This window comes from Polyodon spathula, chromosome 6 (assembly GCF_017654505.1).
Source record: "Polyodon spathula isolate WHYD16114869_AA chromosome 6, ASM1765450v1, whole genome shotgun sequence".
In the NCBI taxonomy this organism is placed as follows: Eukaryota; Metazoa; Chordata; class Actinopteri; order Acipenseriformes; family Polyodontidae; genus Polyodon; species Polyodon spathula.
This window is the reverse complement of record NC_054539.1, coordinates 40205530-40229461: the sequence shown is the minus strand read 5'-3', so window position 1 is coordinate 40229461 and position 23932 is coordinate 40205530. Positions and strand designations below refer to the sequence as shown.

Below are 23932 nucleotides of genomic sequence, written 5' to 3'. Positions count from 1 at the left end.
TTATTTCATAGATAACACAAAAGATGAAAAGTTGCTTCCTGGTACCTAATCACACTGTGTATAACATTATATTTGAAACTAGAACTAAAGTAATGTAATTAAAGCTAAAACACGGATTTAAAAGCATTCCATTATCCCTCCTCTAATAAACTGAACAGTTACAATTAAAAATAATAGGAAAATAAAGGGCAGTTTGATTTTTACAGACTGCTGATTACTGCTAGCTTATTGTATAAATTGTGAGAGTCTGGAACCAACTCCCCAGTAATGTTGTTGAAGCTGACACCCTGAGATCCTTCAAGAAGCTGCTTGATTAGATTCTGGGATCAATAAGCTACTAACAACACCCAAATGAGCAAGATGGACAGAATGGTCTCCTCTCATGTGTAACCTTTCGTAAGTTCTTATGATATTTGTTGTATCTGTATTTGTTCTTTAGGCACTCAAACTCATTCTTATTAAACTAGGTATATTAGAAATATGTTTGTAGTATCTTGCTGTCTGTGGATGGATATAGGGAAGGTGTCCCTACTGTGTCTGGTGTTTAGTGACAGTAATAAATGTGAGTGGTTTAGTTGACAGGGTGACAGATCTGGTTTTCCTTCTTTGGAAGGGATCTTTTTAGCTTTACAACAGGATGTGCCCTGTCTTAGTGGTGTGGATGAGAAAGGGAGCTTGTGAAAGTGTCTTTTTTTTTTTTTTTTAAATGTTTTATGTTTAAAGAAACTCTTTCATCCTGCTGAGCTGGTGCATGGACCTGTGATGAAAAATGTCAGGACACATACACAGGGTCAGGAAAGCCTCTAAAGGCCCTGGGCATTTGATTTGTTTAACGTTGTCCTAATTACTGAGCTTGAATCAAGAAAGAAGAGATTTCTCACTCTCGCTTTGCTTTGCTTTGCTTTCTCCAGCTTTTATGGTCACCGATAAGTCCTCCCGACTTGTTGTCTTTCATACACTATTGATCCACTGTTGGCAAGTTGATCAAGTAACACATTTACTGTGGTGGGGGCAATTTGCCTGTGAATTGACCATAGGGCAAAATACAGTCCTTAAAGTTTTTTAAATTATAGTTCTTGTGAAAGATGGTGGACAATAGCACTGACCAGGATGTTCCAGAAATGAACCTTAGTTCTCATGTGAACATCTATTTATGCTTTTTAGTCATGGTTTTATCAGAGGTTGCCTGATCTGTGAATTTTGTTGATCACAGTGGGTTAGGTTCAGACTTATGCTCTTATCTAAATTCAGAAGTATTCAGTTAAGTCCTGTGCAATAAACCACCTTGACCCCAAGCCCTCTTAACCTACATTGAAGACAGTCTGCTGAGTCTGCTTGACTGGTCAGTTATGTAGTCTGCCACAGATTTAACCCTTAAGCCATGGTTGTTCTATACAGGATTATTAAAAAAAAAAAAAAAAAAAAAAAAACCTTATCCATAGCTATGATCTGTACTATTCAGTTAATCTGTGCAGGCATTTTTAATCTGTGCAGCACTTTTGATTTAGTATTCTGTTTAATTACAGATTTATTTAATGCGACTGATTTGTGAGTCTGTGGAACTATCGCCCTGCTCCCACTTTTAGCTGAATGTCAATTTTTTACCGTTTCTAATAACTATGCGGGGAAAAAAAAAAAAAAATAATAACCATGTGCAAATAATACCTGAGAATTCAAATCTTGCGCTTCAAATAAGTAGAACAAGCTGTGCAGTACAGTAGCTGCTCTGTGCATTGACTGAATACGTTGTAAGCACTTTTCGTTTTGGATCCAACAATACAGACAAACCCTTTTCTTTGTATTTCACCATTTAACACTAGAACCGCCACAGTTATACTCATACCTAAAGTCATTATGAAGGTTACATTTTAAACAACATCAATATTAAAATAAAAGACTTATTCGATACAATTGAAAAATATTATTCAAGCACATCATATCAAACATCTGCACAGCCGAAATGACATATTTAAATTAACAATTAACATAAAAGGGTTTATTATCTTGCCCTATGTAAAGCACTACTTCAAAAAATTAAAAACCTATAATAAAATAAACATTTCAATTGAAACTAGTGTGTAAACAGGTATATGTACATACAAAACTGTATAAAACAAATGTATGATTTCACGTCTGTGTGGCACTCGGTGCAGCACAGAATCCAGGTTAAGCTGCTGCAGCCTGCTGCTTTGCAGTTTTCTGATTCGATGTTTCTGCTGCAGCGCTGTGGCTAACTTCAAGATGAAATCTCTCCTGATATTTTCCCTGGTGCATTCCTTGTACAAAATGAAGGAATTGATGGCTTCCAGATCCAGCAGAGATAACATCAGACTTGTATATAAAAGAAAGAAAACAAAATAGAATACTGTAGGTTATATTCAAAATAAAAACATGTATTGCAAAAGGTAGAGGGGATTATAACTTTTTTTTTGTGATCCTGCCTTTCAGACGCCATCAGGGTATTTAATACATGTATTTAGGAAAAGTCAAGAACGGACAACCGTGTATCATTCACACACGCAGAGTAATTTCAATTTTAAAAGTGAAAACCTTCAAAATGACTGCCGTGGTGGTTCTAGTGTTAGTAAATGTTAACTGCACTTCTTGATTCTTTAGCATAACTGTGCTGTGCTTTTGAATTTTAAACATGCCTAATTCTAAACATAATCTGTCCAGCTAATAGTGTTGTTAATCAAACCTTGACGTTGAAATGGATTCTCACGCAAATTCTAACGATGATTGTCTATCATTATTGAGTTAAAATGCTTAAAAAAATAAAAATAATAATTCTCACAGTAAAGGACTGATTACACTAGGAGTGGTAGCGGAAAGCGGTTTTTCAGATTACACTAGCGGCGGGAAACCTTGCGGTATATGTAAATGTATTACCAGATGGTAATGTTGAGAAAAAATTAATTTGATGAAGGATGTCAAGAAATAAAGGTTAATATATTTGTCTATGCAATATTTGTGTATGCGTCTATTTAAAAAATAAAAATAATAATAAAAAAAATAAATGCAGCATTTCACCTGTGTAGCATTCTCCAGATTATATAGTGTATGTTTTCTGTTGCTCTTCAAATGCAAATGTTTTTACTTGACATGTCAAGTTTGGCCGCTATGGTGTTCCAGGTGTTGCCCTCGCGGTTTTCCACCCGCACTCAGTGTAATTGCACCCATTCAAAACAATAGGTTCTATTGTATAATCAGACCATAACAGTTTAAAGGAACAATAAGCCCTCTTTTAATAGAGAATGGTATATAAAAAAACACATTCAAACAAACCCTGATGTTTTAAGACATGTTTGATAAATACATTGCCATTTAAATATAGCACTCTCCAGTTTTTATATTCCTGCCATCACTAGCCTCTGCCTTGCTTTGTGTAAAATGTGACACATTTCCAGTGTTAACATAATGGTAAATTAAGAAAAAAAATCAACCCCACTGTCCAAAGAAGAAAAAAAAAACAAGGTTTTAAAACTACATTAACATTATGGCCTGTTCACTTGGAAATAATTGGATCTCTTTTTTTTTTTTTTAATTTGCTGTTGATTACAATTTATGAATTACGTGGCCCAGCTTCTGCTAGCGAAATCAGCAGTCCCTTCCATTGTTCCGAGGCTGCAGAGATGCATTTTACTTTTTGCTGTCATGTTTTAATCAAAACTTTGCATGACTTCGCAAAGCCACTTAGATTTGCATTATCTTCAGTGAATACAACTATATTGTCATTTTTCCAAACAGTGCGTTAGAGATAGCCTACCCTTTCCTGCAACGGAACTTTCAACAGCAACAACTCCGGTTGTTAATTTTTATTTTGCGTCTCCATTCTTGAATATGTATAATACCTCTTTCATACATGTAGGTGGATTTATTATTAATCAACCTACTGCCAACATCGCAACCGATATATGTTACATATCTCTTTCATAAATGTATAGGCCTAATCAATCTACATACCACGTCTCAGCCAAAATTGCATCACATACTTGAGTGATCAGAGAAGCGTTTCGCCATGTGTTTTATAGTACATTACTAAGGCCCTACCTATTTCATGGCAGTGAAAAACATGACATGGACCGTGAAATTCATTCTTCACTGTAAAAACTGCCTATTTTGTGTACTTTTGCCCTGCACTTAAATACAATTAAGTTATGTGTATTGGTCCAGTTTCCTGGTGTGACTATAAGCTTGTTTAAATTTCAGAAAGAAAATCGGACAGGATTTATTGATTGACACTTAACAGCAGCCAATAAACACTCTGGGCTCTCCTGACTGATTGGTAGATATGGGCATCTGGGGTGGGTTTAGTGTCCTAGGAGATCTCAACTGATATTGTTAAGCGAGTGAACATATTGCGAGTGTCCAAAATTAATAAAAAAAAAAAAAAAAATCTACAGTAATTACTGCAGCGGGTCGTATACAATAATTTTGCATTCTACTGGTGGCAAACTATTTTGTACATCCTGCAATGTTTCATTAGATCACATATGCTGAGCTACGATCCAGCGGCATTTAGATTCACAGCAATCAAAAACGACAACGGTTGCAGATAGCGCATTGCTTCAAAACGAAAAGGTAAAACATTCTGAAACAGCGGCACGTGACAATGTAGTAATGTTAATATTATTAGTTTCACTCAAGACAGACGGCTACAGTTGGGACTGATTTAAAACAAAATAATATGTATAAAATACATTAAAGCAGGTTACTCTTGATCTCTGCTTCATCATCATCCAGCATTTGTTCACAGACGCATATTCTCAGTAACTTTTATAAGCAACAACACAGGTTACGTTCTTGACAGTAAGTTACAAGACGCGTTTTTAATTCAATGGAATATTCAATTTCATTCAAATATTCTCTATTTGTTATTGTGGGGCTCCATAAGATAAATAGTGTGATTGTTATCATTACAAGCCTACTAGCTAATGTTAATTGATTTCAATTGTTTGTCTGCCTTTGTAATAATAGACAGTGGGAGAAACACTAGCTGTTTACGTCTATGCTTAGTCGTATACAATGTTTTTTTATTGTTGTTATTTTTTTAGGTTGATAGGCTTCAGTGGCATATATGATGTTACATAATTTACTAATATTTTGACGGTGTATGTGGTTTAAAAAAAAACAACTGTTTTATAAAGAAAAACACAAGCTTTGGTTTTGTCATTTCAGGTTTGCAGTTAACTTTTCCAGTGTGTTTACTATTTTGGGATTAAAGGCAGCAAGACAGGCTATTGGGAATTACACGGTCACTGTAATTAACATGTCAACATAAGTTTTAAAGGTTTACAAAACTGGAATGTTGCTGAGAATGTCATTTAAGGTTGTTTTTGAAAAGTCAATTTTGTCTGCTTGTTACTTTTATTTGCAACCAACACAGATAATTTGAAACGACTGATTTCCAGCAAGTTCGTTTCATTTTTAAAGATTTCATATTTTTCAATAGCGACTTGAGTTCCAGTGTTAAAATGTATTCGTACACCCTCATGCAGTCTGGGATATATGAAGATTTTGAGGCAGGTGAATAACACTTTTGGCTGTGTTAATATATTTATATAGTCGCCATGTACTTGTGATATTTAACCCTATGCTGCCTGCTAGGAATGACTGTAAATTGTGCATGTAACCAACAATTTTCTATTTTAGCGCTTGTAGTTTAATAACCATAACTCACAAATTAAAACCCAGTATATCAATAGAAAGGTATTGAGTAGACCTTTCCAGTGATTTTTCTGTTTTGTTGTAGGGTGTTTTATAGATTTTGTCCTGTAAGCAACACCTCCAAAAAAAAAATTGAAATATGAATAAGAAGTATATGGGAGATGTGTAATTTTAAGAGGATTTCACATATTTTATCAGAATTGAAATTGATTGTACAATTGCAGAGATACATAAGGTTTTGTAATGCAAACAAAATGTGCATAAAAGAGCCGAAATGACAGATGTAGAACTGAAAGTGAAACTGAAGAAACCTGGAAATATAATCCCATTTGTGATTTAAAGTTAATTATTTATGTGTGAGGTCTTGCGAATACTGTATAGGTTTTAAAAAAAAAAAAAACTACCAATAACAGCTAAATATTAATAAAAGTAATGACTATAGCTAATACTTATTGTTTACACACACAGAAACGAAGTACACTAATAACAAGCAGACAATTAAGTGCTTTGCAATATCATTTCCAAAGTACAGTACTTGCTGATTGTGATGATACATTTGTGCTTCGCTGGGTTACTGGAATCCTCATATGATAGACAGGAGCACAGAGTAACATAAAATACAATTCAAAAGTAGCGTACGTTTTTTTTTTTTTTTTTTAATGCTTCATTGTATTATGACAAATTCAATGAGAAAGGGCACTTTCGTTCTGCGATCAGCTTTAGAACATCAGGTGTGATAGACATGAAAGCGATACGTAGGCAGTCCTCCAAAGATTCTTCTGTGAGCCTGTTTTGTGCATCTGTTTTTAATATTACATTCATTGTGGAATAAGCTTCTCTTTGCATGTGTAAGTGGATCCAGACATGGAGAGCACAAACAGAGCCAGCTTTTTCATGGTCACGTAGTTATTTGGACATATATATGAGGACCAGAATGTTCCAGATTTGCTTTGTTAATGAATTCGGTTTTTAGCAACAACAATGCCTGCAAATCTATTACTAGTTCTAGCTGAAGAGCTGCTTCATCTGTGGGAAGCACTTGCTTCGCATGGGATGAGAAGTCACCATCGGGGTTGATTGAAAACGGATCTATATTATTTTTACTAATATTTATTTGGAGGTTACAAAGACATACTATCACAGTTGTTTCTTTTTTTTTTTTTTTGGTTTGCTTTCAGCCGGCTTGACCAGCCTTTTTTATTGATGAGCTGGCCTACTCTGCGGCTGCCTGTGGGTCATTTGGCCCGCCGTCAAATTTAATTGCCGACCACTGGCCTATATATTATAACAATCATATTGATCATAAGAGCCTATAAACAAAAACAGGTCAAACAGCAAAGACATGACTCATAATAGCAGCCCAAAAATTGCATTGCAAAATGTAGTTACTCACTCCAGTATCTTTGAGACTTTCGGTAACCAATCATTTAGCATGTACATCTTTGAATCATTGAAGAGCAAATACCCTGCAATGGAAGAAGTCAAGATCTTTTCAGATGAGGCTTTTCAGCTTCAAATTTAGCTGGCACTTTTTTGCAACATCTCATGGAAAAGGGGTTGATGAAGAGATCAGTATGGTAGTATGTCTGTAGTGGAAAAGGTCAAACAACAATAACACCTTTTGCCTTCTACAGAGCAGCTAAGGAGAGAAATCGAGGAATAAATGTCCGCTATATCTCAATAGAGCAAATTGAAGAGGAGAGGAAGGCACCATGGCAGTTCCATATACACAGAAAATTCACAGCATTTGACAAAAGGGAAAGCATGCTTTGCTTTTTGCTGAAACATCTGACTCCAATCATTTCAATGGAGGTGCCCATTAACTCTTAAAACTCAGCCCCATTAATTTCAGTGCGCCGATGCACCGAACTTTACGTGGATATTACTTGGGCACCGTAAAAGCCACCTACGTGGTTCAGGGCTCGTTTAAAAGTACAGACCCGGCACTTTCCAATGACGTATTCCTCGGTACTCCTAGCCGGTAGATACTCCTAGCCGGTAGGTACTCCTAGCCTGAGCTATGATCGCCTGAAGGTAAGCCTCTGTGACAGACTTCACAGCTTAGGTTTCGTTTTGAGTTGATCGCGTCACCATTTTAGCAGTTAGATGGAAAGGGGCGGTATCGTTGGAAAGCTTAGAATCTTAGCGTTCCAGCAATATAAGCATACATAGTTCAGAGAGAGTGAGATAGAGTGCTAGAGAACTTTTAAACCAGAGAGGGAGTTTTATCCATTGTGTCTTGTGCTTGACAGGAACAGCTTTACAGAGTAGCACAGAAAGTAATGTAAAATTGTAAACAGTTCTCTTCAGTGTTCCATACTCTGTTCTGTTAAAAAAAAGTTGTGGTTATGCTCGGTTGGTAAAAGTGCTAATAAAACTGTTGTTTTTCACCCAATTTGCTTCGTTTTTTCCTATTTTCATTTTATATTGAAGTTCAATGGTGCAGTGTTTTATTTTTTTTTATTTTTTGAGCCATCTATGATTACAATATATACAGTGACCAAAAATGTTTTTTTCTAGAGAAGCGTTTGTTTATTTATTTATTTATTTTTTACATACAGTGCCGTGAAAAAGTATTTGCCCCCTGTCTGATTTTCTGCATTTTTGCACATTTTTCACATTGAATTTGGTCAGATCTTTTTGTGGGTTTGTGAACGTGTGGTTTGCTGTGCGTGGTGAGAGGGTGATGCAGGTGCTCCAAACAAGGACAGACGCAAAGTTCATGGTTCACAGTTTAATTCATCCAACTCCTTTTCACCGTTCAGAATTAATAGGGCTGGCTCTACCCAACAATGGGTATCGCCAGCGCAAAAACGAGGGGTTACAGTCCTGAAATAATAATAAAGAAAACACACACAGACATGTCTCCGGACAGTGCTCTTGGTGGAGGTGCGGTGCTGAGTTGGCTAAGTGCAGGGGCAGTGAAGTTCAAGTGAATCGCTGACCCCAAGGCTCCCAGCTCCCAGCTCCATGCTCAATCAGTCTGGTGACAGAAAACACACACGGTTGCAAAACAAACACCCACTTAGCTCCGTCTCTCAAAACACAGTCCTCGTTTCCTCCCATCAACCACAACAAAGGAACCAATCACGGCGTCACGTCCCCCTAAAGTACCCATAGCCCCGCCCCCTCCGACAGCTAGTTCAATCACGTCTCCTTCAATTCATGAATGAAACTTTGCTCACTGTACTAGTGCGATGACTCCTAGTACCGTGACATTGTCCTTTTCCTGAATGGCTGGCTTCCGACTCCCCCTAGAATGAACTGCCAAACCATTCAGTACAGGACAAGTAATTCCTGCTGTGCAGTGCTCTCGCAGGTCGAGAGGGAGATTGTTGATCCAGATTCATTCGTTGTTTGTCACAGGGTTGTAGTAGTATATAGAGGGAGTCTGAGAGAAAAAATGACACCAAAGTTTGGTGCTTCTTTCATTTGTTTGGTGCGCAAGGTAATCAAACATGCAATCTTCAGGTGTGAAAAAGTTATTTCCCCCTAGTTAACTCAACCCAATTAAAGGGATAGTTAGGGTCAGGTGTTTGAATACTTTAGTTAACAATCAGGCCTGATTTGGGCCAGCCCTGCCCAATATAAATCTGACTAACTTTGGCCCTTACCATCAGAGTGAAGTTGTTAGCACACAGGTTCTAGAGGCACATCATGCCACGATCAAAAGAAATTCCTGAAGACCTCCGGAAAAAAAGTTGTTGATGCCTGTCAGTCTGGAAAGGGTTACAAAGCCATTTCTAAGGTTCTGGGGCTCTACCAAACCACAGTCAGAGCCATATTGTCCAAATGGAGAAAGTTTGGGATGGTAGTGAATCTTCCCAGGAGTGAACATCCTGCCAAAATCTCTCCAAGAGCAAGGCGTAAAATCATCCAGGAAGTCACAAAGAACCCTAGAACAGCATCCAGGGATCTGCAGGCCTCTCTCACCTCGGCTAAGGTCAGTGTTCATGACTCCTCCATCAGAAAGACAAGGGCAAAAATGGGATTCATGGCAGAGTAGCAAGGCGGAAACCACTGCTCACTAAGAATAACATGAATGCTTGTCTCAAGTTTGCCAAAAAGCACCTGGATGATCCACAAGAGTTCTGGAATAAAGTTCTATGTACAGATGAGTCAAAAGTGGAACTTTTTGACCAACATGGGTCCCGTTATGTCTGGCAAAAACCAAACACTGCATTCCATAGTAAGAACCTCATACCAACGGTCAAGCATGGTGGTGGTAGTGTCATGATTTAGGGATGCTTTGCTGCATCAGGACCTGGTCGACTTGCCATCATTGAAGGAACCATGAATTCTGCTCTGTATCAGAGAATTCTACAGGAGAGTGTCAGGCCATCTGTCTGTGAGCTGAAGCAGAAGCACAGCTGGGTCATGCAGCAAGACAATGATCTGAAACACACAAGCAAGTTTAGATCAGAATGGTTGAAGAACAGGAAATGTAAAGTTTTGGAATGGCCTAGTCAAAGTCCAGACCTAAACCCCATTGAGATGTTGTGGCAGGACTTGAAACAAGCAGTTTGTGCTAGAAAACCCACAACTTTGAGTGAGTTGGAGCAGTTCTGCATGAAGGAGTGGGCCAAAATTCCTCCATGGCGCTGTGAGAGAATGATCAATAACTACAGGAAGCGTTTGGTTGCAGTTATTGAGTCTAAGGGGGTGATTACTTTTTCATGCGGGGGCATTGGGTGTTGCATAACTTTTTCATTAATAAATAAATGAAAAAAGTATCAAAATGTTGTGTTATTTGTTCACTCAGGGTCCCTTTTATCTAATATTAGATTTTGGTTGAAGATCTGATAACATTCAGTGTCAAAAATATGCAAAAATGCAGAAAGGGGGCAAATACTTTTTCACGGCACTGTATATTCTCATCTCTACCGCATATAATATGCCTGATCTTGTTGCAACATACATAATATGAAAGGAAATTTTGGCCTTTCATTTGATTTAAGTTGCTTGTATGCAACACAAACTATCCAGTAATTTAACATGCATAAATGAAAACAGTGAAAAACAGGCAGAAATAGGGCTGAGTGTAAAAGGACAAAGATCTGGATGAGACCTACTGAGTCCAGCAGTCAACCAAATCAAGAAGAGAATTTCTCCTGCGGAGAAGTCTTCTTGGTAGGAGATTGGGTTCTTGTGAGGTATGATGGCAATATATTTCCGGGAGAGGTTACCGAGCTGAGTAAAGAGGATGGCCAACTAACCTACAAAGTCAATGCCATGTGCCCACCTGGGACAAAATGGAAATGAACTGATGCTCCTGACCACATTATCTGCTTCCAACAGGATGTAATTAGGAAGATAATTACTCCATTAGTTGCAGGAAATAGGGGACAGTTCGCTTTCACTATCCCATTCTAGGCTCTACGTTAGCCTATGTAGGTCGCATTAGGTCCATACTGTAATTTTGTATTCAATAGCTTTTGTGTAGTGACACTGAATGACACCTAAACCTATCCATGAGCTTTGTATCGATGTTCCTGTATGTTGTAGGCAGGGCAGACGTGTTGACCACTAAACTTTTTTTTTTTTTTTCTCCCCAAATACTCATCAGGCTACTATGCTGTTCATCATTTTTGTATATTGCATGTAATACTGTAAGAATAACATTGTGAATTTTGGGCATTTAAATACATCGTGTGAGTTTTAATTTCTCTCTACACATTGATCTATTTGACACCTCATTTCAAATACGAACATTAAGTAATTAAGGCCTATTACTATATTACGAGTATTTATTAATACAGAGTCTCTACTGTAGCTGCACAAAAAATTTGATATATATATAATTAATCACTTCAAATATTGTTCAAATGTGTCTCTTCCACTGAAAGCTTAAGTAGTTTTATTAAATTTGGAAAAAAATATGTAGATTTTCCGATTAAATTAGGATTTGCAAGTCCAGCACTTTCAGAGATGTACATTCGATATTGAAGAAAAACGTTCCTATTTCAGAACCAATACATAATATTTGAAATACTTAACCTACAATTCATAACCTTTGGTCTTACCCGAAAGATGAACATGGAGCCAAGTATGTGTGTCCTCCTAATTCAGAGCGATCTGAATGTTTCTGTACCTATGCTGGAAAAATGTATTTCTCAGAGTACGTCTGACACTGAGTATTTTTTTAGCACTCCCTAGATTGGATATTTAGTGTTTGACAATTTTGATGAGAATAAACCCAGCAAGTTGTTGTAGGTAAGGTGCTGCTGTTAAGTGTCTGAGATGTGCGTCTGCCACAGTGGAATTTCACATTGGAGGCTTGTTCGATTATTTCCTCTTGAGAGATTTTTCTAGCCCACATGCTAATTTGGGTTAACAAACTCTAGAATTACATGTTAATGATGGCACTGCTTTCATTATAGCAACTTTTAAAAAAGCAAAAAATAACAAAACAAACAACTGGGGTAAAGCTTAAGTGGTCTGCATTTTAATACTGTTATCATTAAGTAATTGCACCCAGTTATCATAGAGCTTTTTAAAAAGCTAAATAGCTAAACACTTTGAAATGCATTTTAAAGGAAAAAGCCCTATACTGAGGGTGGTCTTAACAATCTTTTGTTGTTGTATTTACAGTAGCTGTAAGATTGTGTTTTTTTATTGTGAGAACATCTGAGTTGCAGATATTTCTACGTGAATTAGACTGTAATTAAGTTTAGGGAAGTAAAAACAGTGAATATCACTGACAGTAAGTTAGGGGTAGGAAGCATTTTTATTGCACTTGTAAGCATTCACAAGATTGTTTTTAGTTTCAGTGTATAGTATAACTACAGTGTAGACTTCTAGTTCGAAACTTATGTAACTACTTGTTCAAACAGCAAAGATGTGCATTTAAAAAAACAAAAAAAAAAAAAAAAAAAACAGTAATTGCACAAACATCAAAGTAAAACTAGCACCGGTACAACACTTTTATTTACAATGTTGTTACCTAACTGATGTTGAAGAAAGCTCTCTAAGTTTCAATTAATAAAAGCACAATCCAGAAAGAAAATATCCACTTTTCTTTTTTTGACTTGCATCCTGAGCATTCCAAAAACTAGACAGCATTGTTAATGAGAAGCATAGTAGCAGTGTCACATGGTGTCAGGAAGATTTCAAGTGGGTTGGAAGCTTGTGTTCCTACACAAACTATCTAAACCTAAAATAACCTAAACAAATGGTTCAGTCAGCAAGATTGGCTTTTTCATGAAATCCATGTTTTTGTTAAACATGGAAGCAGGTCATGCATGCCAATGGTGGTTTGTCATTGTAATTTATACTGTGTCGCACATTATCTATGACCACATGAAAATAAATATGTTATAGTGCGTATCCTTCCATAGAGATGATAATAATATCTCTGCTACATGATCTGTGTGAAGTTTCTTAATGACTCTAGGCAGTTAATAGCAGTTGTTTTGGTAGCATGTCGGTGGTACATCATTTTTGGCTTGCATGCAAAGAATAATGCAGACCTGTACAATGATACATTATACTTGTTTTGTTTTGCTTTATGTCAGTCTCTTTACTGTACCCATTCAGCAGAAGTTGTTTCTACGGTAAAAAACTGCTACATTCAGTGTGATTTATATAGGTAAACATACAGGGTAATTATTACGGCTGTTCAGTTGGACACTTTGTAGTGATGCTAAACTTTAAAATTAGGTATCCTTTGGATATGTTTACGGCTTCTGATTTTTGGTTTTGACCGATAAAACACCCTTGATACAAAAAAATATTTTCATAAGTGGACCTCTTTGTGAGACGAATGGTTCCTAATAAGCCATTTATTGAAAAAGAACTCGAACAGTAATCTAAAGTAATATGTTTGTTTATTTTCTTCTGTTACCTACCTTAAATGCAAGTCTTTTTATTCCTGCGCTTCTGTGAAATCCTTGACATACCTGAAACAGATTAAGGTTGATCTAAATGCAGCTCAAGCGATAATACAGTAATTTAAACTTCCCTAATGGACATACAGTATGCTGACATGCAAGGTTGTGAAATATTTACAGCCAAGATGCTCTTACTGTAGCTTATCCTCATGTGAAGGTGATGTGTATTACATTGTAACTCTGGTGCAATTTACTTCAGTTAAATGATAGAAAGTGAAATATAGGTAGTACAAACACCCTAATCAAGAAACCGTGCAGGTTAAACATGTGAATATAGGCTATAGGAGCTTAAAAGGCTCTGTGCAAAAGGAGCAAATGGACTGTCACTGTACACATCTCCCAGCTTCATTATCTTAAGAAAAAATGGAATGTGATGAATCAATGAATTTGACTGCAAGTCTTAAACACAGTTAAAAATATGCCGCAAACTAAACAAAGTACTTAAACTAACTCTGACCATCTGTTGAAGTACATATAAGTTTGACTGTACTATACGTACAGTTTTTGCAGTAGTTCATGGGGTGCCCTCTACCTTTTCATGATACTGTTTGAGTTCAATGTGAAAGTTCTGTGGCCTAGACAACTCCTGAGCAATTGTGGGTTCACAGGGCGGGAGCCAGGGCTGCGAGAGGAAGGGAGTGTTTTGGCAACTTAGGATTGGAGGCTGGCCTCTAGAACAGGGGAGAGAGAAAAGGACGGGCCCGGACTTCAACTGTGATAGCCCTCCTTATAGAGTTGAGGCTAGCCCTATCGGCCTCAGGGCTCCTGAAAACACAGAATCCTCTAACTTCTTGGAGAGTCATTATAGGCGTTGCCTCGTGACTGGGTCCCAGTTTCCAACCGGGTTCGACACTCAGAGGATAGAACGGCTCACACGAAGCCTTGACGTAAGGAAGAAAAGAGAATCTGAAAAAACACAAATAGTTGTTAGTTATGGGACTCGAGCACTAAGAGTAAGAGAGCCACGTCCCAGGAGGGTAAAGAAGGAAGTAAGACAGAACCTTCTTTCTTGAGGTAAAATATGGCGCATAAGCTGCAAAATAATAGTGTGGCTGGTGGTCCCCTCTGACAGCACTAAGAACCTGTGGAGTTACTGGAACTTCAGGTCAGGGAAGTGAGAGTCACAATTCCCCCAAAGGGGACCGACACAATGACATGCGGCATATAAAAAAACTGAAGACGGAGGAGGAAAAAGTTAACGCAAGCGAAAGAGCAAAGCTGTAACTGGGTTTAATAGGAAGTCTACGATGATAGGCAGGAACAAATAGGAAGAGACAAAGCCCTGGCTCCTGCCCCCTGCACCTCACAGGTTAACATGAGTTGTTTTCCACTTGAAACAAGAGCGTTTGGCAACAAACACATTTTTACAAGTACTGTAGTTCACAATAACTGTTCAACTTTTTGTCATAAGAACCTTATTTTTTTATAAACTTGTCACAAGACTGAGCCTTGGCCATCGCCTTTACAAAATTGCACAAGAAGTGTGTAAATGATTTCATCATTTCATTAATTTTGATAATTTAAATAGACATTTACTGTACTCCACCAAAAGCAAGTAGCAGCAGGGTTGTCGAGCAACAAAAAAGGGGGGTGGGGTGGTGGTGGTTAATGTTAACAATGACTTTGTTGTTTGTCATCTCAGTGTGTAAGAATAAAAAAAAAAAAATCCACACATTCTTTCTCTGATATTTCCTTCCAGGCTGAGTCACTACTGGAGAGTAGGAAGGGCCACAGAGATCAAAAAAGAAAAAAAGAGAGAGAGCGGGAGGAGAGAGCCTGAGAACCAGAGCTGATCATCCGCAGAGGAACGTTTCTCTGAGCTCAGGGCTCAGAGGGGAGCCAAAATGAGCGATATTACCATTGTTAAGGAAGGCTGGGTGCAGAAAAGAGGTAAGTCCTGAAACAGTTGTTACTTGGCTGCTGTGTATTTGTTATCATGTGTTTATGTGTTTGTGTCTAGCCTTCTGCCTTTTTGTTGCAGTGCAAGTAAGCTTATGGGATGTCTTAACAGTATGCAGAGATCACTTTCCTTTCACAATGGGAGATGTACAAGGAGGGGTACTGCAGAATTTTGTGGTGCAGTTTAACCCTGAACCCATATGTGTACTTCCATTCCAACACTGTGAATCTGTCTTAAACATTAATGGTATAATTTTTATGTGTGTTTCAGAAAGTTTATATTCTATATTTTGTTTTTCAGTAGATGTAGTGGGAGTTCCAGAAAATATTCATACCCATATTTATATGATGATGTCCTGTGACATTCCCACTTTGAAGATGATTTCCCTCATTTTTATTGGTAGCTGGGTGTGTTGGCTATCTCTGTAGAAACTTGGCAAAACAAAGTGGGATATGCATATTGCATTAATGCACTCAAGGGTTCTGAGATCTATGCTTTAGTATAATTGGGACTAAGCCATGCAGACCTCGAAGGCACTGAGATTCACTGATCTTCATATTGTAGAGTCTGTGTGTATGTGTTGGTGCTTGACACTGTTTGTGATGACTGGTGTCCTTTTTTAAGCAGCGATGGTGGTAAAATGAATAGCCTGAATGAAACTGTGATTTCCTGACCTAGTGCTGCAATTTCAGTACTTCCTCAGTTCATTGTGAAAGTGTTCTAATAAAATAGCTGGTGAAACGGATATCTTTAAGGTTGGGTTGATCAAATAGCCATTTTGTTTTGTAACCCTTACCAAAGAATGGGGGTGTGGAACCACCAATGGTTTAGGAATAGGACTTTGACATTAAAAGTAAAGCCCCTTTAACACTGGCATGCCCTCGGTTACAAGATTTCACACTGCTTTTGATAAAGCAGGGTTGACCTGGGTGACAGATGCAAGTAAACAATACGCGTATCTATACCCCGGAAGAAGCTTGTTACAGATGCTTCCATCCAAGCTTCTCTGGATTGAACAGTCGTCCCAAATGTTGATTAAAGAAAATGTTTCTTCATCCCTGCTGCAATCTGGCTCATAGTGTGTCTCCAGCAACAAAAATATGGCTAAACTGAATAAACAAAAACATTATTTGCGGAAGTGAAACCTTCATGCAGGCGTGGCTGTTTGTTATTTCGTAGGTCGTCATGCATTTTGTCTCGCTCAACCCACATCCTGAGGTGGGTCGCTGTGACCCGGGTTAAACCAGGTACGACTCAGGTACATGGTTTTACACTACGCAGGATTGTGATCTGGGTAGCCAGAACACGGGTCCGGACCCAGGTAGCGGTGTCAGTGTGAAAGGGTCTTAAGATATAAAAAATGTATGTGTTAGACATATTCCCTTTTAAAGTACTGTAGTTCTAGCTAAATAAATATCTATATGAGTCGTACTTGTTGTGCATTTTTGCTTTGAAAGAAATTTTCCTTTTTAAAACATATCCACTCTACTACTCTATACTATTATAGGTTAAAGAACGTTATTTTCATGTAGTTACACTGTTTCACTTGCTTGGTCATTTCACTTCAGCAGTGTCTTTGGGGTCATGATTGGTTAATGACAGGAAAAAAGGTGTTTCACTGTCGAATATGTACAACAAATGCAACACTACCTCAAAGTAAGGCTTTAAAACCGAGATTTCCTAGTTACAGAACCCCCTGCAGTGTATAAACACATTACTTTGCCTTGCAGTATTCTGTGTTGTCCATATCGCAGTAATTTTAATTTCAGCACATTCCTGTCTTATTTTCATAGTATGTTTGCCAAGAGAAAGGGATTTCTTTCTTCTAAACATTGCAGTGTATACAGTTTGTGCTCCCTCATCAACAATGCTGGTGCTCTTATTGAAAATGAGTATTGTGGGAACAGGGAACAAAAAGCCAGCATTGTTGCAGGAGCGTAATCTGGATACACTGCGATCCTTAGACATTTATTTTTGCTCCTACTGAACGCTCCCAAGTAAATGTTGAGAAATACATTGCCCAGATGACATGATGTGTGATGAAAATTTCAAAAGTCAGCAATGTGTTTTGAAAATATTGACTAACACTGTGTAACGGACAACATGGGACACAGCAAAGGTATCATAATGTTTTCTTGTAAACTTTGCAGGGTGTTCTGTAACACTTTCAATTTGGGATAGTACCAAGTATTTTTTTTTTTTTTTTTAAACACAAATGTACATGTTTGCTGTAGTATTTGTTTCTTTCAAAATTGAAAATGTGAGACCTATAAAGGAAATAGATGAGCACACAACAGGTAAGATTTATGGAATTATTTTGTTAGGTGCTATAACTACTTTAAAGCCGACTTAACTTAACGTAGAAAATCAAGCAGCAAACCATGCGTCATTGACAAGACCATGTCAGCTACTACTAACTGCTGTGGTCATTCCTTTTCAGACATCCCTCTGCAGGTAGTTTTCTAACCAGCACTAGATTTTTGTATTTCCTGAGACTGGTGATTTTTTTAAATTTCATGTTCACTGCTACTGTATACCTTGCCCCCAGTCCCTGCCTCAAACAAGTTACGCCTACAGAAAGCAATTTATTTAGAAGACTTTGTTATTAGGTGGGAAACAGAACCTGTTTGTTAACCTTGCTGGAAGTCCAGGGCTGCCTCCCCTTACTCCCTGCTGTTTCTATTTTCTGCTGGTTCGTGTAGGGTTGTTATTGGAGTTTCTTGGCCTAATTTGCAACAGGCTGTATTCAGTGTGTGGTTTTAAAAATAGATCCACGATTTAGGGGGGAGAATGAGGATGATCATATAATTTCCTGTTTACTCCAGCCTGAATTGTGCGCCTCTAAAGCAGAACCATAATGTTGGAAGTACCGAGTGGTTTTGCTAATAAAGCCATGTGATAATTTTAGGTTTTGTTAGGAGTCGATAAAACTAACTTATCATAACAGCTGTATTAATTTGTATTAAAGGCAGACCTGGTGGGTGCCCTTGCAAAGTTTCCAATCCAATTAAACACCTCATATGTTTAGATTAGGCGCGAACATTCTGGGCTGCAGTGTAAGTCCTATTTCTGTGGGACACTACTGCATATTTGTCTAGATGAAATGGGATCTAGAATAGGTGCTGTCAGAGGTAACATGTAGTACTGATTGCACTGGCTGATAAATAAGTATGTTTTTCTTGCCTGGTGTACTGATAATTTCCATGTGGAAAATTGGAAATGTTGTCTTGAGACTGAAATAAAACAAGAAGCTGAAACTGGGTCCCCTGGACAGTGTGTTGTTTTCTGCTTTCTGATAAGTGGTGCATTATTAGTCATAATGCTGTGTGATCTCTGCGATCTGATGGTCAAAACATCAGGGGTTGTTTACTGAGTTGTTTCTAATGCTACCAAGCCCACACACTTTCTCTCACTGTCTCTCTCTGTCGTGCACAGACAGAACACCAGTGAGTGGTGTTTTCAGTGCTGTTATTACCACAGTGTGCTAATTTTCTAACTGTCACATTTACATATTGTAATTTGACTCTCTTTCCCTTTTAATACCTTTGCAAAATATCAATATATCCATGTGAAAATCATCTCTGTTATACTGCTTGTTATTAGTAGAGCCATTGGAAAACTGCTGGACTGGGATAAAGTGTCAAATTGAGGCCCTTGTGAATCTTGCAAGCTTTCCAGAATAAGGCATTGAAATAATTTGACCAGATTATACATTATTTTAAAGAGAAACTTGAATTTTAAACTGGTGCTTTCATACAGCTAATGTAAAACTGAAAGGACAGTAAGTACTGATAGCTTCTTAATGCTGGGAACATACAGTAGTCTGTTGTAAAATAAAACCATATATGTAGAATAAAAAATTCATCCCATCACATGAAAACAGTATTTCATGTAACTCTTGAATGGAACAACTTTTTAAACAGTTTTGGGGCACAAATACAATTACAGCAAAGGTCATTCTGAGCACTTTGTCATGTCACGGTTTTTGTGTAGCATGAAGAAATGAAAAGCCAAAATATTATCTTACCAGGCCATTTAAGGTGATATGAATAAATGAAAGAATCCTGCACTTGGAGATTTCTTTTTCTAGACATTGTTGACGTGATCTGACATGTATGAATTGTTTCATTGATGACCTTGAGAGGACAACTGTTCATTTGAATAGTTTCCTCTGTTTTTTCAAAGGAATGGCCTGGGGTTATTTGGAACAGATAAGGGTCTGATGACCGAACATCCTCTGAGCCCTAGAGAAACCTTCCTCTTTGACACATTACATAGATAGAAAAAAACAAGTGAATAATTCAAATGGGTAGTCACAATGGTTAGAATTTTAAAGAAAACAAATTACTAAATGGGTAATAATTCAATAGTGGGTCAAAAAGAGTGGGATGAGTCCTGACAATTTAAACATTGGGCTGGTCTGGTTATCACTTGTTGTTGTCCTAGGTAATACTAATCTGTGAAACCAACCATTAATGTCTAACAAAGCCTAGAAAATATTTTAACTTGGAGAATGAAGCCTTCAAATATTACCTATTTCAAATATCAAACCTTGTCTTGTTTCTTAAACATGATTTTATATCCGTTGTAATAAAGAAACAAAAATTTGTTATTACCTGACAAATCATTTTCATAAACAAACATTGCTGTAAATAGTACTTTGAAATCTATTTCTTAGCATTAAATTAAAGGAATCATGATTTACCTGCTCACCGCAATAGAAGTAACCTGTCGTTTAAATACTGCCACATTATCAGTGACGAGGTTCTTAAAATCATGATTATTATAAACGTTTGCAAATTATATATCAAGAGGTATGTTTTCAAGACTTGTGGTAGACCACAGGTGAGAATAAAATGATAAATATAGGAAAAATAGAATGTAAAGATAATTTCTAGTCAACACATATGCCAGTTAAAGCGACAGTTATGTTGCAGCCCTAATAATAATAATAATAATAATAATAATAATAATAATAATAATAATAATAATTAGAACATCCAGGCAGTTTTACAGCTCCCAAGTCCCAGTACCAGAACCAAACACTTAAATAATTACTGGAAGAAGCAGGTTGATATTTTACATCTTTGAAATCAGTAACTTCACCAGTTCTCCAGAAGAAGGGTTTAAAAGTTTTTTCCAAAAAATGCATCGGGCGGCAATGTTGGTTCACGCAGAAACACCATTTTTGAAAAAGTAAATTGTACTGATACAGGCATGATGGTTTTCAGGTTTGGAGTTAATCAAGTAAACCGGTTTTAAACTGATTTGTTTTACAAATGAACACCATTTTGCCATTTTTGAATTCTATTGTTCCCAGGATGATGCCTACCAAGTTTAGAATTAGTTGGTTAAACGGTTTGCAAACAGAAGCAGTTTGATGTTTGGGGCGCATTTTGATAGTAACATTTCTGACAGCAACTTATGTTTCACAAACTTGAAGGGGGTGTGGTTGCTGAAGACGTGTGTGAAGTTTCAGATCAATCGGTTCACTACTTCCCAAGAAGGCTGCCATCTTGCGTTATGCACAGACACCTTTTTTGAAAAAGTCAATTGTATTGACACAGGGATGCTGCTTGTCAACTTTGGAGTTAATCAACTAAACTATGTTGAAGCAGTTTTAAATCTAAGAACAAAACGTAGGCCTGTCCACCATCTTGTTTTATGAAAGAACACCATTTTTCTCAGATTTTTTTCCCTCTGCGGCTGTCCTGCCACAAGTGGTGTAAGGAGCGGGATAGCGCCCTCTGGAGACTCAGAGTCATGAAAATGCAGTGAAACAAACTACTTTTATTTACAAAAGCACAAACTAAAAAGGCACGAGGGCCAAACAAAAGGTACAAACACAAAACAAAGGTGTCCAAACGAAATACCAATTTTGGATAAAACACCAAAACTCTCACTTCAAACACTCTCCAAACCAAACCACTGCACCTAGACAAAGGATTCCTCCTGGCTTTTTGTAGTCCGTGGCACATTCTCACATGTATTTAACAGGGAGGAATTTAACCACCTCCGTACTGATCCAAAACATACAATAATACAATCACAAGTAATGAAAACCACAGTAATTATATGAAAACAACAGTAAAAAAATGATAATAATAACACAAGTAATAGGGTATGGGGGGCACCCCATCAAAGAATGAAATTGTTGCTTTTGGTTACTTTCATTTTTTTTCTGTCACAATATATATAATAACTCGACAGTACTTGCACACTTCAATTGTACCTTCTTTCCTTTGCTGTTTTCCACAACAAACTCCTTATTTTCACGGGCATATTCTTCTGGGGTTTTTGTTTGTTTATGCATGTTTTTACATATTCTATTTTAAATTCCACAAGCATATAAATACTCCTTATCAAACTGTAATAGAGCAAGAGCTATCCTCATCCTTTTAGTCTTGTTTTAAATCTTGTATCAATGTGAGATACAAGTCAGGAAGGAGGACATCGCCCAACTGCACTGGAAAACTGTTACTGTCATTTTTTTTTTTTTTTGTAGGTTACTTTATTATTTATTTAAGTACAGTACTGGTGTTCAAACTGTAAACAACTTCATAGTAACTTCTGTTTCTGTCTCCCTTTTGATACAGTATCTGAACTGAAGAAAAGCTGCGCTGGCACTTTATAACATAAACATCTTATTCAGCATTCATTTTATAACTAAATAAATATTAGGCCTATTACATGGTTATCTTTCTTAATGTATTTACATTTTTGCTGCGAGAGGAGCTGCAGCTTTTTCTGGGTCAGCTTCGCTTCAGTCCCGCTCCAGCAGCCAAACCTAGGGCGAGCCCATTCCCTCTTCCCCTTGCCTGACCTGATCTCCTTCTCGCACTTGGTTGGATTGTCTGTCACTTCAAACTGAACTCCTGATGCGGTTTAACCAGGCTATTTGTAGTTTAAAATCTGCTAATTAAAATGATCCACGAGTGGAGGGAGTTATTTTATTTTGTATTTGTCAGATGTGTTTTATGTCCCCCCCCCCCCCCCCCCCCCCCCCCCCCCCCCCCCCCCCCCCCCCTCACTCCATCCCTCATTTATAACGCTCTTCGGTCATTATGGCGAGGGAATACTGTACACTGATTTCATTTTATTTGTATCTGGGGTGTTTTGTTGTTTTATTGGTTAAAACCTAAAATCAGAAGCCCTAGATATAATAAAGGGAAAAATATATACAGTAAAATACAGAGATTACTGTACATGGAATGCTGCAGTTTATGCGTGCATATTCTAAATAAACATTTCTAAAGTTCAGAATATCACGAAAGAGTGACAGCTGCAACGTCAATCAACAGCTCAATATGACGTTTGGTGCAGTTTAATGATGTAACGCCGTAGTTTGCAAAGCTAAGAAGGGACACATAATGCAAAATCAAATGTAGCCAATAGAGGCTACCCAAAGACTACTAGGGGAATCAAACATCGCCGATGGAGACTGCAGAAGGGTTACAGGTTTCCTATTTATTGTGCTGTGCATCTTTTGGTTCTTCACTTGCTTTTTTCACATTTATTTAGTACATGGAAATATTTGCATCCTGATATCTTACTGCTGTGCCCTGGAATCATTGCTGTAGACCACATGTTCTGTATGGATTAAACTGAAACACATGATGTGGATAGGTACTAGGAAGGAAACCAATTTCACCTGACTATTGCAAAATGAAAGCCAGATTAAATCAGAACCCTTCCTAAAGATTACCCCTATTTTAAAATGTAATATTTAATCCATAATTGCAGAGAGTTTGTTTTATTTATGTTTAACTTCAAAAGTGTGAACATATCTGATGGTCATCCTATTAGTTTGAGACAATTTGTGGGTAAAAAAAAAAAATGAATCTTGCTCTGGCCACAGGTTGGGCATTTCTGAATGAGTGCTACCTCTTCTCGTGCCTCGAGTCTTTCTGCTTTCAGCACAGCCTCAGCATTGCTAGCAGTGTGGCTCCTACCAGCTACTGTAGTCTTTCATTGCTAGATGTTAGTCCATCTCGAAATTAGATACAGTAACACATTTGTGAACTATCACCACAATTTGGACGCCTCTGAAGGATTTTCTTACCTGGAAATTGCTGTAAACCTTACCCACGCACAGGAAATATTGTATTACTGATTGTAATTGATGCTGTGTAAGAAGATGAGTGTTCTGTTGCTTTCAGTGGTGTCAGAGGCCCTCTTTTAGTGTTTTTGGATCCGTTCTGCTGCCTTAAGCTTTTTATATAATTGATATCACGGTTGAATCTGTTTAGATTAAACTAAAAAAATATTTGAAATACTTTAAATTTTATAGAAACTAAAACCATATCAACAAAAGAAAAGGAATTTGCTTACATTTAAGATCCAGATATAGGCCGATTTTTCCTTGTTGGACAATCCTTACAGAACTAATTAAAATATAATCTGTGCTTTAGAAAAATGGGGAGTTCATGGATCAAAATAGACAAAATAATTTTAACATTGCATTCCCAAATGTGTA

General features: G+C 37.4%; 1 protein-coding gene across 1 annotated transcript in view; it reads left to right on the top strand.

Moving 5' to 3' along the window:
• Nucleotides 1-23932, top strand: part of LOC121317179 (RAC-gamma serine/threonine-protein kinase) — a 180727-nt gene that overhangs the window by 5357 nt on the left and 151438 nt on the right. The window contains exon 2 of the mRNA XM_041252840.1: nucleotides 15256-15446. Within this exon, the coding sequence (XP_041108774.1) occupies nucleotides 15401-15446 (46 nt within the window). The 5' untranslated portion in view covers nucleotides 15256-15400. The remainder of the gene's footprint in view (nucleotides 1-15255; nucleotides 15447-23932) is intronic.